Below are 15,159 nucleotides of genomic sequence, written 5' to 3' on the forward strand. Positions count from 1 at the left end.
TATCCTCAATATCACATCATTGCTCTAACAAGTAGTAAGAAAGGAAATTCAGACAAGTCAAACTCCATACACATTTTTAAAATTTCCTTCATTTTTCCTCTACTGATTCCAACAAAGAAATACGACGGAAAAAACTTGAGGGTTCTCACTTATTTGAATAACAAATGAAAATCTAAAAATATTTTCACTGTATGTTATTACCAACTGTATCACTGGGTTTTATAGTGACAGCACTGTGCTGTAATTTCTGAAAAAACCTCTACATAAAGCTCCATAAACCCAACCGTTGCTATAATGTATCGCCTTATCTAGCACACAATCACTTCAAACACAACTTTTGATGTTAGTATAATTTGTTCAAAAAGGTAATAAATACATCCATGAAGCCAGAGAAATCATTGTACAACCTACTGTAGCTTGTTCTTACCAGTACTGACAATTAATCCTAGACCCAAGATCCAATGTAAAAGAAAAATAAAATATTCCAATGTTACTTGGTTTAATTAAAGGTAATCATTATACACATACCTTTTAATGGACCAACACTTCCAATCAACATTATAAATAATCTGGGCCAACTGCAGAGTAATGTCTGTGAACAATTATCACAAAACTAAAACTTGGATGTCTGTCAGTTGGTGGCAGAGTTCTTGCTTTCATAATAAATATAAAATCAATTTCCTGCTCTAGTTCCTTTTCCAAGTTGAAAATGATATATCTGACTATGAATTCCAACTACTTTCATCCTTAGTTCCTTTTTTTTTTTTTAAAGGGAAGAAAAAAAAAAAGGACTAAGAGACATATGAGACAATCTAAGTCAATTCTTTCTCATTTCAGTAACCTGGCTACATAAGCTTGCCACTTCTTTTTTTTTTTTTTTTTAATGCAATGATTTCCTCCCATCAAATGCCAAACAAATACTTCAGGAGTCTCTCCCCAGTAATCCCACTATAAATTTCTATTTGCAAGAGTTAGTACATCTGAACACCTGGAGAAACCTTCTCTTTAAAAATAATAATAACATGCAATTTCAAAAGCTTTTTGTTCCCATTTCAATTAAAAATAACTTCATATGCTTTAAATGAAATTTTGCAAGTAATGAGAGTCTAATGAAGATTCATTGATTTAAGTAGTTCGGGGAGTCTAAAAAGAAAATGAGCATCTAAAATAACCGAGTTTTCATTGAGAAAAGCTGCTAATGTGTAGGTACACTAAGTCCTCTTCACTAGCAAATGTAATCAGGGCTTTTGTCTCAAGAGAAACTCTCATCCTCCTCTGTGTGCGCACATTCCTACCTCCCATTAACATTAACTGGCACCACACATGCACACCAAGGAAATGCCAGCCTCGGTAGTATGCATGCATGGCAGCTGTGAACTAAATAACCCACATGGTTCTGAAGAGAAGTTACTGATTACTAGGTCGAGAGTCACAACTACAGCCGTGGAATTCAAACACTAGAGCCTAGGCCCAATATGAATGTCTAACCCAAACTGTCTACCCTATCTAATCACACTCCGGGATTATAGTTAAGGTAGGAAGCCACAATTCTACCTCTAGCAATGGTTTATACAAGTAGAAGTTCTGAGTTAGAGGAAACCTTAATCTTTTCATAGGCCCAGGGAAGTTCTGTGCTCCACAGCTTCCCCACTCCCATTCTAGTATTCATTTATGTATTTTCCCACAAAATACAGAAAATCACAAAGTGGATTTATAGAGAGAATATCAAAGGCCTAGCTTAAACTACAAAAGTCAGCAAAATCAGAATCAAGTTTGAAACTTCATCTTCAATATGAAAATAATATGGTAATCATATATATCAGATAAAAAAATTTAAAAATCAGATTAAAAAAATATCAGATACCTGCTGAAATGTAAGTTCCACAGGTTGTATAAAGGCCAGACAGAGTTTAACCACTGATTTTGATTGTTCCAGCTGTTATGGATTCAAGTCAGAATCTTAACGCTCATTTAATATAATTTCCTGAAGCCCAATTCAACAACTTTCTCCTTTCTTCCTTAGTAAAGAATATGTTCTTGTGAAGTTTAATTTAGTGAAGACATTGATGGACAAACACACACACACACACAGTTTACACTTCTGAAAACAGTTTGATAGGCGTGTTGTTAAAATTATGCTTTGGAGAAAAAAAGACTAGTATATCTTAGATTATTTTCATATACAGAGAATACAGTGAAAACTTTACATTCAGTATCTCAAATTAGATCAATTAATATTAAGAAAAAGTCTTTAACATTATATTTAAATAATCATAGGAGGGAAAAAACTACCAATATTCTAGAAGTTTCTCTGGACCTTTCAATCAATTTTATTTATATGCAAAACTAAGAGAAACCAAGAAAAAAGAAAAAAAAAAAAAAAAACAAAGCTCCTCCTGATGCTAAAGCTCTCAATTTACTGACAGGCAAATGGCTTCATGCTGCCACTTAATCTCATTTCTTGCATAATGCCCTCTAATTAGCATATCAAAGTGAATTAATACTTCTAGGGCATTAGCAATGGGGAAATCTGCTCCAGGCTCACAATAGCAGTTAAGAGAGAGCCAAGAAATCCTCAAAAACACCACAAACCACTTTGCATTGCAAAGCTGTTCAATTTATTTATCCTCTCTCTCTAAACACTTTTATCACACACTGTTTTACTACTGTTCACCAAACAAAATGATAATTGCCAAAGTTACCAGCATCTGTAATGCCTGTTTAGAATCTTAATTTAGATTATGTTGCAGATAATTTCTATATGCAACCATTTGTTCTATTATAAATGTTAATATAGAGACAGTGGAAATGTTGACATTCTCAATTAGTTAATTTGAATTCGAAATAAAATTTTATGGGATTTTAAAATTTATGAATTTGTTAATGTAAAAAGCCACCTGCTGGACTGATGCCTAAGAAATATGCTTTGAAAACCGATGTATCACATAAAACAAAACATCATTTGCTATAACATATGTTGAGTCTCCCAAATAATGGTTTAAACATTGTGTAGAATCACCAGTATTAAAAGGATTACGTTGTATACCAACTCCTCATTGATATGATCACACAAAAAGGGTTATTGTTCAAAACTGCTTAACATTTTTAAAGCACTTAAATTAAAAGAAAACAAGAAGTACAAAACTTTTAACAATTATTTTTACCCATAATCACTTTTACTTTCAACTCCTTTAGTTCTGAATCAATTACCATCATGTTTTTTTTTTTAGTTTTTTTATAGTTAGCCCCCCTCAAAAAAAGAGATGCTATGCCAGTTTGATTTAACACATTCTATCACACCAATTTTTTTTTGCTAGATAATACACTCAAAATTTAATGCCAAAGCAAACAACAGTTACAATCAAAAACTAAACATATTATGTGTATAGATTACGTCTATGAAAAGAAAAATAAAGACGGGATTCCAGTTGCTATTCTGCCTACAAAGGGAATAATTAGAATCAAGCATTGAAGATTAATGAAATTTATTTCCTAATCTTCTGTGTCTGAAGGCATAAAAAGATGGTATTTTTTTCCAGTGGCCCCTTCAAGCATTAATTAATTAATTTGCTAAATATAACACTACCACCTAGCTCTGACAGCAATGCCTTTGTTTGATCAGCTTCCATAACTTTGTAAAAATCTCTGATAGACAGGTCTGAAAAACTGATCAATTTATACTAAATAATAATGTAAATTATTTATTCTTCATACTTAAAAACTAAATGGCCTACTGAAGTAGAACAAATGCTTGAAAAGGTCAACATGGAGGGGGTGCAAGCTTTGTTAGTTACTACCTAAATCATGCTGATCACACTGATAAATGGCTAAAATACAAGCCTGCTGAGAAAACAAATAAAACATTATTCTTATAGTGTCAATACTGAAATAATAAATATCTAAAGACGTTCACACATATATGAATAAGAGGAAAATAGTCTAAATCCTTATTTAACTTGATGTATTGGTGATGTGTTAAGTATTTCTTCTGAAGAGATACTTTATGATATCAGTATAAAATAGCGATGACTGATTTAGGGTGTGGGTCATGAAATGGGATTTCAATTCTTTATAGCCACTCTTCATGTAACTTCATTCAATACCAAGCAAAACTATGAAGTATCAAAATATAAATTATCCAGCTAAGATGTTAAATTTCAATTTGCCTTGGAAGTAGCTTTTTACAAAATTTATAAACTGAAATCTAAAAGTATAAGCCGAAGTAATTAAAAGGAAAATCATCGTAGTATGAAAAATATATGCAGGTGTATTTATGAAAGCCGAAGAACCAATGTACTCTTTCAACAAGTCAGGGCCTCCTTCACCACTGTATTAATATACTTCAGATTGAGAATAAAATTAGGTAAATTAATATAATAAAATAATACAGTGAAGTTGCAAATAAAAAACACCAAAACTATACAAATCTGTAATAAAATGAAGTTCGCTAAAATTGCGGCATGAACTATTTGCGCAGATCAAGTTAGTATTGACAAGAGGATTCAATATATTTTTATTGGGAAGGGAAAAAAGAAAAAAGGCTGAAAAACAGCCCCACATTTTCAAGATAATATTTACAAGGCCATGAAGTTCTAAACAATTATGGCAGCGAGATTTTTTTTCCCCCACGTTTTCTATGAATACATTGCATGTATTATCTTACAAGGATGGGAGAGAAGGAAACAAGGCATAAAGAAAAGTTTAAAAAACACCTCTCCTTTACATCCTTCCTCAAAACTTCCTACAAAAGCTCTAATAAGTTATACAGATCTATAAAAATAAAAGAAAATTTAATTAAACAAAAGAAAAATATTTTTAATAACTGCTTTAAGGAAAATTTTACAGAAAAACAATACAGTTTATGACATTTCCAAGATTCACTGACTTTGTATTTTTTCCTGTTTAATCAGTTGATATTTTTAATTGAAACAGGCCATAATGTCTCTCTAAAATTTATATAAAATTTAAAGCATTAAAGGTCCATTAAAATTTGATTCAAAACAATCTTAGAAGAGTGGGGGTTACAGAGAAAACAAGGTTAGTCAAGTGTTGCTAATTGTTGAAGCTAGGCAATGAGTTCACGGGGGCTCAAGGTTCTCTTCTCTCTAAACGTATTTATTATGTTTTAAGTTGTCCATAATAAAAAGTTTTTTAAAACTAGAAAACAAGTTTATTAAAATACGAAAATGAATCATGTATAGAACAGCATATCTGTTTTTAAAACTTTAGAACAAATTATGATAATTATATTAGAAATATTTCAAGAGCAACTTAATAGTATGAATGCAATATATAGGTTAACATTTAGACCCACATATAACAATTCTTCTTTTGTATAACAATTCTCACCCTTCTTGTTAAATTTTCACTCGATGGAAGAATTCGGTTTTATACATTAAGAAGTAAAAGAATTACATGGACTATACATAGAAAAATGAAACAAATTTTTACATTGAAGCATGAAAGAAAAGCACAGAATGGCAGATGGCCCAGAAAAAGAAGACTCCAATGAGTTTCTAAACCTTTGGAGTCATAAATAGAGAGATGTTGACTGAGAGTAGTATCCTGTCCCTTTGAACGCTAGTTACGCTTATGGCTGTAAAAATAAAAGGTTTAATCTCACATCATATACTAAAATGCCTATAAAAACTCACTTGTAAGATACATTCTTCATCTAGCTTAAACCAAAAAAAACACCATGATCTAGCTTAGATATCTAAAATTCTTATGACTCTTTCTAGGGAGGATTCCTTTAAAAGTAAGACATTTTTAATAGTCATTTTCTTCTTCTCCTTAAATATAAAAAATACTTCAACCAGCCCAACCAGCCAAGCAGGCCTTTCTCTTCCCCTGCGGACACCTCCTGCAGTAGAGAAGTTCATTAAGTTTTATGATCTTCCCAAGTCAGTCCTGCTTATAAGCCTCACAAAGGCCACAAATCTGGCAAACCATCACGTATGCCATTAGACATTACTAGTAAATGAATGCTATTTAGGGTTTGTGGTGGCAATAAATCACAGTTTGGTTGGCAGCTATCAACATGGAGTATTTTAACCTACAGTTTAAAAACGAATAGGTTGTGTTGATTTTTTTTATTAAAATACACAATTTCTTTCACAAAAATATGATCCAGATTATACAGTAAAATGGTGAATTTTTGTCAAAATTTTTTAATTTAATTTTTTTTTTTTTTCCTTGAAAAAGAACCCTTTCCTCTTTCATTCAAACTCCCATAATTAATGGCTCTGGGAAGAAGGGAGATTTATGAGGATGGAATACTTCACAAAGAAAAGCACTTCAACAATCAAGACTAAGGTGGCCAAGAAGATTCAAGGGGACACACCAAAAGAAGTATGCAGATGAGCAGATCTTGTGGCATTAGGAATATTTAGTAAGAGATAGAAGACAAAATATAGCTAAAAAAAACAGGAGAAAAATCTTAACATATCAACAATTATGTCATTATGTGTTGCTTACATAGTTTAAAATGAACAAATATCTTGATTTCAAAGACTTTAACTTTGTGGTTGCTTTCAAAATACATGTATCACACAATCCAACAATGAGAAAAAACACTTATGCCCAAAAAGAATGGTATGATAAATTTTACCAAAAAAAAAATTTTTTTTCAAGAAAACGCAAGCATCTTCTTACAGTAAAAGTACACTTTCCCTACCTTAGAATGAGAAAATAATATAATTGTAATATATCCATTTATCTGTCAGAAAGGGAAAATACCTTTTCATAATTGGAGGGGGGGTGTTTTCCAAACTAAATTCCTCATGTCATCAGAACTGGCAGTGTTCACTGCCTGATCAGAAATCTCTGGCAGATCTACAAATACACAGAATTTTATTTAAAAATGATTTTGTCTTACTTTTTAGAAGAAGCACAATTGAAATGACACTATCCACTGACATGACAGTTCCCCTATCCCCACTCATCAGCCCCCCACCCCTCCAGTATGCAGAATAGAGTCATCACATAATGTTCCTGGTTTCTGTTACAAACGACTAGGTGAACTTTCTCTAGATTATGGAGAACTAATCTTTGGATACTATATTATTAGATTAAACAAAACAATCTAAAGAAAAAGCATTATGCAATATACACATATTCAGCAATGTTTATAAGTTCATAATGTTTCAAAGCATGACTGTGGGAGGAGATGGGGTGGTGGGCCCTTGAATTTACTGCCCCATTTTCTTTGCTTTGGTGACACTAATGTCTACACAGCTGTTTTATTTCAAATCAAGGATTCTGAGTCCCGTGTCCCGCTCTCCTTCTAAGACTAGTTTTGGAGGGTAAGGTGAAGCTGTCAGTAGTAGGGGAGAAAGGACGGAAGAGAAAGAGCTTCACCCCCCATCAATCACTCAGTACTTAAACCCCATCCCTCTCAAGCTTAGAGAGGGCTGGCAGGAAGATGCCTCTGCTCAGACAGCTGCCTTCACTCTTTGTCGTCTGTTGGCTTTTTACAAAAGAGATAACCTACAAAGTTGGATCTGCTGGCCAAAGCACAAAACGAGGATCTAATTTACAAGTTATCACTGAAAGCCTCAGAAACAATTTTCAAAACACAAAAATTTCCTTTGTCAGCTACTTCTTGCTTCTTAAATAGCAATAACCCTACCAAAACTCTCCTTGCCAGTAATCCCAGACTCTGAAAAGACTTGTTTCTTTTTCGTAACTCACCTTTGACATGGGGCTGACTATACTTTCCATTCAGAATGGTGTAACTAAGTCCTGTGCAAATAAGCAACTAGAGGACTTATGCTTCCTAATTGAACTCAGCCTGCTGCTAAATGTCTAAACAAGAAAAGCAGTTTGCTGAAGTGTGGTTCCCAAGCTGGCTAGGCCAAAACTTAAAAAAGGCAAAAAACTAAATACAAATCACAAGAATGGAGCAGGAGTATCAATCCCCTCTCCCTAGTACCATAACGCTGTATAAAGTTGAATCAATCTTAATATTCACAACATAGTCAATACCCCAGTGCTTAACTGTCAGCAGAAACTGAAGTGGAGCCCTGATAGCAAGAAAACCCTTGGACATTAAGCAACATAATTTACAGAAAATTACACACATTTAGGCTTCTAAACTAAGAATCCTCAAGATTTAATGCTTGATATCTTTTTTTTCTTTATCTTATTTTATAGTCAGGTAAAAATTATCTGTTTTAAATCACAATGCAAGATAATTAAAAATCAACCCTAAAAAAATTAATAATTTAAAATGCCCTTGGTTTTCAAAATGTAAAATACCTTTTAAAAGAATCACTCGATCTTAAGAAATCACATACACTATGTGAATAAAAAGCAAGAAAAATATTCTTTAGGCTCTCTTAGTATTTGCTATTATGGTTATAGCATATATTTTAACAGCAATAACTCATCATTTTTTCTTGATTTACTGTATCAGAACAGTATTATGGAGTAAAAAATCTGTTTAAAAGGAGAGCAGCTCGCCTATCAACCTAACAATTATACGCATTGTGCTATTATATGTACACTTAATTTAAACACAATCATATTTTAAATAGCATCACTTGGATATTACTATATCCTGGACTTTAACTTTCTCTTCTTTGGCTCAACTTAAAATATGGCAACTTTTAAAATACTGTATATCCAACACACACAGAGAAATTAATTCAACAGTAAAGCTTATTTAGTGCACGTATTTGCTATATAATGCCAAACACATACCAAAAATCTAAATTAAATCTCTTCCTCCATTCGAGCTGGTACTACCACCGCAAGATTAAAATATATTCAGATTAAGAAAGTCTAACAAGAAAATTAAATTGAAGTGAATTGCCAAAAAAAATTTGCCTAGTATGTACTTGTAGTTTTTCATTCCAGCACTTCTGCAAAACCTGTTTTCTCATCTATCCCCTGCCTTGAACATTTGGGAAATTGTTTAACCTGTACCCGCGGACATTTTTCTACTTTATAATATATATTAAGTACCTGCACAAATACAATAACTTCAATCGTAAAATTTAATAAAAGTATAACCGATGCAACACAATGTATATGCCTAGACACACTGTTATCCTTCCTCACTTCTTAAAAGTATTCTTCCCACCTAAAACACTAATTCAAACATGCTATTTGGGGTCTGTTCAATTGCATCCATTCTTCTATCTGTGGAGGTGAAGCTTAAGACTGTCTAAGTAGAACAAAGTTCCGACGATGCTTCTCCCAGGGACTCGGTCCCTGGCATCCAGTCTCCCGTTGCTCCTTTTAAAAACTGACACACAAACAAGGCGAAAGGAGCGGGAGAGGGCTGCTGGCGCTCAGGACCCCTCCCCGCCTGCAGCCAGGGGCGGCCGCCTGGGAACGGCGACCGGTACGCATCTACACTTCATTTTACACCAGAAGCGAAATTGAGAAATCGACTCCAGATTTATTGCAGTTTTTTCTTAAGATCTGGAGGTGGGAAGGAGAGAATGATCAAAGATGGCGGTGCCCAAAAGCAGCAGCTCTCAACTGGAGAGTGGAAGGAGTAGCTCCGACCTCACCTCGGGGGTCTCCAAGACCACAGCAGGGGCGCAGCGCCTTACCTGTTTTCTCTTTGATCTCACACAGGACGCTGAAGAGCGCGGGTTTCATTCTGTGACAGTTCAGAGCGTGTTTCCTAAAAAACAAAACAGCAAAACACAAAGGTATTAGCATCACCTATGGAATAATATGGCGCCTTCCTTTAAGTTAGACCCAAGATTTAATTCCGGTCCCCTATTTTGGAAGGCTCTTTAGAACGATGGGAAGTCTACAGAAACTCAAGTTGACTAGTTAGCGACAGCCGGGAAGCTCCGGCGAAAGCTCCAGCCAGAACGAAGCGCGACCCATCTGCCGGGCAGGCAGCAGCCTCGGTAACCGCAGGGCGCAAACCCGCGCGGGGAGCCTTGATACCGGGGCAGCGACAGCGACCCGGGGGTGAGGACGGCCGCCGAGAGGCTCCCGCGCCCGCCCTCCGCAGGGGGAGCGGCCGCCGCGCCGACCTGCCGGCCGAATGCCGACAGCGAACGGGTGACAGCTCCACAAAGTTTGCGGAGCGGCCCTCCCTTCCCCGAAAACTTGGCCGCCGGCACCCCACCCCGCCGGGGAGGCGCCCAGCGCCCAGCGCCGGGGCTGGGGCAGCGCCGGCACAGCGAGGTCGTCCGGTGGCCAAGGGGAGCTCCGGCGCCGGGACTCTGGGCCGGGGGAGAAAGTTGCACTTCCGTGAAGCGCGGCCGCGGCCCCTCTCGGGGCAGCGTGCACTGGGGTCCTGGCGGGAGGTTTAAACCTGTGGGAGGGGGCCGGGCTGCCAGAGGGCCGGACACGGCAGGAAAGTACAGCAGAAACGCTGCGCGGCACCGGGGCCGTCCCACACCTCAAGTGCAACTTTCCCGACTCCCGCCTGCGTCGAGGGGCGCGGGCAAGTCCCCAAGGCCAGGGCGGGCGGCCGGTATTCGGAGAAAGTTCCCCGCCGGGGGCTCAGGCCCGTGCCCCCGGCGCCACCCCGGCCCCGACTCGGCCGCGGGCCTGGCTCCCGCGCACACACAAAAGATGCTTAATGAGACGACACCAACTTTGCTTGCGCCTCGTCCAGGCTCTGGTCGGTGATGGTCATGATCTGGTGAAGGATGTCGCCGATGTCCTGCTTCCTGCCGTCGCCGTCCGCCCCTTCGTGACCGTGCGGGGGAGGTGGCAGGGCCATGCCCCCCTGCACCGAGTGCCCGGGCAGGTTCACCCCGGCCAGAGTCTGCAGCATCCTGGATTGATCGTCCATCCCGCCGCGCGCGGGCGGGAGCGGGCGGCGGCGGCGGCTGAGGCGAAGGCTGAGGCGGCGGCGGCGGCGGCAGCGACGACGAGGGAGGAGAAGAAAGAAGGGGAGGGGGAGGGGGAGGCGGCCGCGCGCTCCCCGCCCGCGCGGGGAGGGGGCGGCCCGGCCGGCGGGGCCCGCGGCTGAGGCGGCGCGGACGGGCGCCCGGCTCTGGCTTCCGCCGCCGCCGAGGCTGGAGAAAAGCGGCGGGCGGAAGCGCCGGGCTCCGCGGCGGTGGCGGAGGTGGAGGCAGCGGCGTCCGCTGCCCTCACACGGCCGCCGCGCCGCCTCCTCGCCGCCGCGCGCCCCGCCGGGCGGCCCCGCGCAACTTGCTCCTCAGCGCCGGCCGAGTTGCCGGGACGCCCGCCGGCCCCCGCGCCAGCCTGCGCACTCCCCGCCCTCAGCCGCCGCCGCCGCCGCCGCCTCCGCCACCTCGGCCGGGCGGGATCCGAGCCCCGGCGGCCCCGGGGAAGGGAGCGGCGGCGGCGGGCGGCGGCGGAGGAGGAGGCCGGCGGGCTGGCCGAAGGGAGCGAGGGGGGCGGAGGAGGAAAGTTTGGGAGCTGGCGGGCTGGCGCAGAGGGGGCGCGGAGCCCGATGGAGGGCCCCGGCGGGCCGCGCGCCGGACCAGCAGCAGATTGATGAGGCGGGAGAAGTCGCCGCCGCCACAGCCGGAGCCGCGCACCCAGCCAGCAGCCGCCGCGGACCGGGCTCGAAGGCCGCTCGGCTGAGGGATTGACAGGCTGCCAGTGCCACTCACTCACTGCGGCCCCGGCGCCCGGGGGGAGGGGTGGGGGTGAGCGAGGAGGGCGGGGGCGCTCATCCTCACGCCCCGCCCCTGGGGGCGGGGCGCGCGCTCATTGGACCTTGAGCCTCCCGCCGATGCCTCTGGCACCGCCCCCTCTGGCCTCTGATCCCCAGCGCTGGAGGGCGCGCCGCGGAATCCTAACATCCGCGTCGCGTTCTCGCCCCCTCATCGACCCCTGCTCTCAAACGTTGTGCCCGCGCCCCGGCTCCAGCTCCATACTGTTATCAGTCTGAAGTGCGGGGGGGTCATTTGTGGAACATGGAACAACTTGCTCCAAAGCCAACCAAGTTCTTCCCCTCAGCGCCTGTGAGCTTCACGCCTCGGACAGCGCCTGGTACACTTTTCCCGCTTTTCCTGTCAGGAGGTGGTACCCTCAGAGTACCCGGAGCCTGTCCGGGCCAATCGCATCGCGCTTGAAGCAGAATGGGGCGGGTCAGAGGCAGGAGAGACCTGTCCCAATTGGAGTGTTCGAAATCTCCTGGGCGGAGGCAGGGGAGAGATGGTGGCCCCGCCCCTTCTGCCATCACCATAGTAACTGAGAGGGCGCTGCAAGGTGGTGGCATGCGTGGGCCTTGCACTGTCCTTCAAGGGGCGACCAGTTAAATGGAAAACTTGCCTCACGGAGGCTTGGCATCTGAACTGGTCCAGTCTGAATGCCATACTCTTTTCCTTTAAAGAGGAGCATATGAGACCATATCAAAGGGCAGCGGGTCTGGGAGTTAGGAAAGAGCTTGAAGTCCAGGGCTTATTTCAAGACCTACAACTCTTTAGACACTCTGCAACTCCTGGTAATTCAGGGACTACTCCTTTGGCAGCGTTTGCTTTTAGCTGCCTCCAGATGTACAAGCGGGCCCTTTGTACCAAGGACAAGTATGGGGATAGACTGGATTCTCTTGTCAACTTTCCCCATCAGCATGAGTCATTTAATATTGGTGACTGCAGCCCCAGATTTTCATATCTATACGACGCGGCACTGCGGTTTTTTTTATACGACCTATTATTCCATTGTACTCGGTCTACAAGTGACTAAAAGCATCACATTGTTCTGGGATCTGGACTTCCACGTCTTGTGGACACTTAAGCTTGCTCTTAACCTGATTTCCAAACAGAGGCTTCAACATCTGTTTTCTCCATGTTGGATTCATGGATCCCACCCTAGCTAGAAGATTTTGAAAAGTCTCCTTGTTCCGTTCCCAAGCTCAGTAAGCTATCTTACCTGAAACCAAAAATAGGGGTATGAAGATATGAAAAATGGCTCTTACTCTGCAGGGTTTAATGTAGGACAAGCAGTTCTTTAAATGCCAGATGGATTCTTGGAATGAAGCAGGCTACTCAGTTCCAGGTTCTTTCCTTCATATGTTGTGTGTACTTTTAAATACTCCCTACTGCAAAGCTAATAGCTAACCTTACAGTTAAGCAAGCTAAAATCCTTGCAAACTGCACAGCTGCTGAGAAGGGAATTCCAAACAATCCACTCTGCTTACTTACCTTGGAAGAAGATCTCCCTCACATTCATTAATATTCCCTACTCCTCTATACCTCATTTATATATCAAGTTTATATCAATTCTACTTTCAAGCCGCCCAATATGGGTGACTCATAGTCATCATTGATTGGGTTTTCTCTTTATTCTCAACTTGTTTTTCAAAGCTTGTTTTTCAAATCATTACTCATTTTTGCATAAAGGGGCAAGAGCAAGCAGCAACCTTTTGTAATTCTCCAACGTTGAAGACGTAAAACCATAGAATTCTATCTAAAAGATGCTTTAAACTCTTAAGATTCCTTCCCGCTCTAAAATTCAATGATCCTGTGATCACTATCAGGCCTCCTCCCCTGCCCTCCTTCTAGGCTCATAATCTTGACTAATCAGTCATGAGGATGAGTCTAATTAGCAATGTGGATTTATGGTTATTTCTAGCCCACTCCAAACAATGAGTTATGTAAGCAAAGCAACATATATAAAATTGTAAATAAAATTAAAGAAACATTTAAGCAAATAGAGGCAATTGGGAACTATGGGCTATGTAAACAAACTGGAACATAAAACATAAATTAGAATTAAGAAAACAGTTAAGCAAATGCCAGCAATTAGGAATAAAGCAACTTGTTAAATGTCTAACACCCACAGCTATTTTATGGTACACACCTCTATCTATACTCGTGGTCACTCAGTGATGTGGAAACTTGGTGCCATAATTCTGCATTAACTGATTGGATTAGATTGACCTTTTGCTTGGGAGGCTTCTCTTTTTGTTATTATCAATATGAGTTGCGGTAAAAGCCAGAGGATCCAAGCAAGGATTCCCTCACTGGCTCATTGACAACTGCCATTGACTTAAAGCATAAATTCTTTTACATTGGTGTCCAAGCCCCAATAAACAGTGTGAACTAATTGCAGATCCTCCAAGATCTCTTGAGCATTTGCCAGTTTCTCATGTAGGATGCTGCTTTGCCTCCACTCAGGAATCTGAGTCACATGGTTGGTGCCTTCACAGATAATAGAATAGAACCTTCCTAAGTACCTGGATCCGTCTTTACTATTTCTAAGGCAGTGATTGTTATAAAGTCAAGGAAAATGCCATTTACTTTTGGTGAGTGTACATGCATATACATTTAACAGTGACAAAGCAATGAAACCCAAGTCAGGGCTTCCTCATATCCAGATCATTCCATGTGTTTATATTAACATCATCATCTCTCATCATGTGGCAATCATAACAGCAAATTGAGCACTTTCTTGGGATAGGACACCGTGACTTGTTTCTCTTACTTCATCTTATTTCAGTTTCAAACAACGCGGGTTAAGTGGGATCATTATGATATAAGGAAGCAGGACCAGAGGAGAGTAAGGAACTTGCACAAGACCACAAAGCCAGTAAGTATCGGAGCTTACATTCAAATCTTGATACGTGTGGCTGCAAAGCTCACCCTCTAAAACAATGGCAAAAAAAAAAATTAATCAAGATTACTAAATAAAGACCACAAGACTTAGTAGGTGAACTACGGTAAATTAGCGAAAATAAGTAACTTGGCGCTTAATTAAAAAAAAAAAAAGGGGGATAAACATCTCTATTTAAGGAATCCAGGACTCACTGCAGCAGAGGAGGGAAATAAAGAACAAAGCTCAGCCAGGCCATCCTTCATGGCTACCTAGGATCCCACCTCTCTGAAGTTTACATGCCTTTCCTGCCTTCACTGATCTTCATCTGCACTAAACTCTCAGAACATGTTTCCTGTAACACATATTTGACCACCAGACTAGATAGTCCTGTGTTGTTTGCTCTCAATTTCCCTGTTAGTTTTCTAACCTAGTTCCTAAGTATATTAACAGCAAGGTATTTTTTGAGATGTGACCATAACATGACTGATTTGGTGGTGTTGGCTGTTGTTTTTAAAAGAAAAAGAACTTAGCCATCCTAGAGTTATCATATTTTTATACAAAAAACACACACATTATATGTTTTTTGCCAACTGCACAACTCTCTCACCCACTTTTTTCCTAGGCACGCTGTGCATATTATATGTTCATGTGCATTATTCATGTGGTCGT

At 41.1% G+C, this 15,159-nt stretch overlaps 1 protein-coding gene across 2 annotated transcripts in view; it reads right to left on the reverse strand.

Annotated features, from left to right (window-relative positions):
- Window positions 1-10,824, reverse strand: part of PBX3 (PBX homeobox 3) — a 225,853-nt gene extending 215,029 nt beyond the window's left edge. For both annotated transcript variants that reach the window (XM_010587625.3, XM_003407730.3), the window contains exons 1-2: window positions 10,572-10,824; window positions 9,564-9,637 (exon numbers count right to left, since the gene is read on the reverse strand). In XM_010587625.3, the coding sequence (XP_010585927.2) occupies window positions 9,564-9,637; window positions 10,572-10,771 (274 nt within the window). In that variant the 5' untranslated portion in view covers window positions 10,772-10,824. The remainder of the gene's footprint in view (window positions 1-9,563; window positions 9,638-10,571) is intronic.
- Between the last annotated feature and the right edge of the window lie 4,335 nt (window positions 10,825-15,159).

The sequence above is a fragment of the Loxodonta africana genome, chromosome 9 (genome assembly GCF_030014295.1).
Source record: "Loxodonta africana isolate mLoxAfr1 chromosome 9, mLoxAfr1.hap2, whole genome shotgun sequence".
NCBI lineage: Eukaryota > Metazoa > Chordata > Mammalia > Proboscidea > Elephantidae > Loxodonta > Loxodonta africana.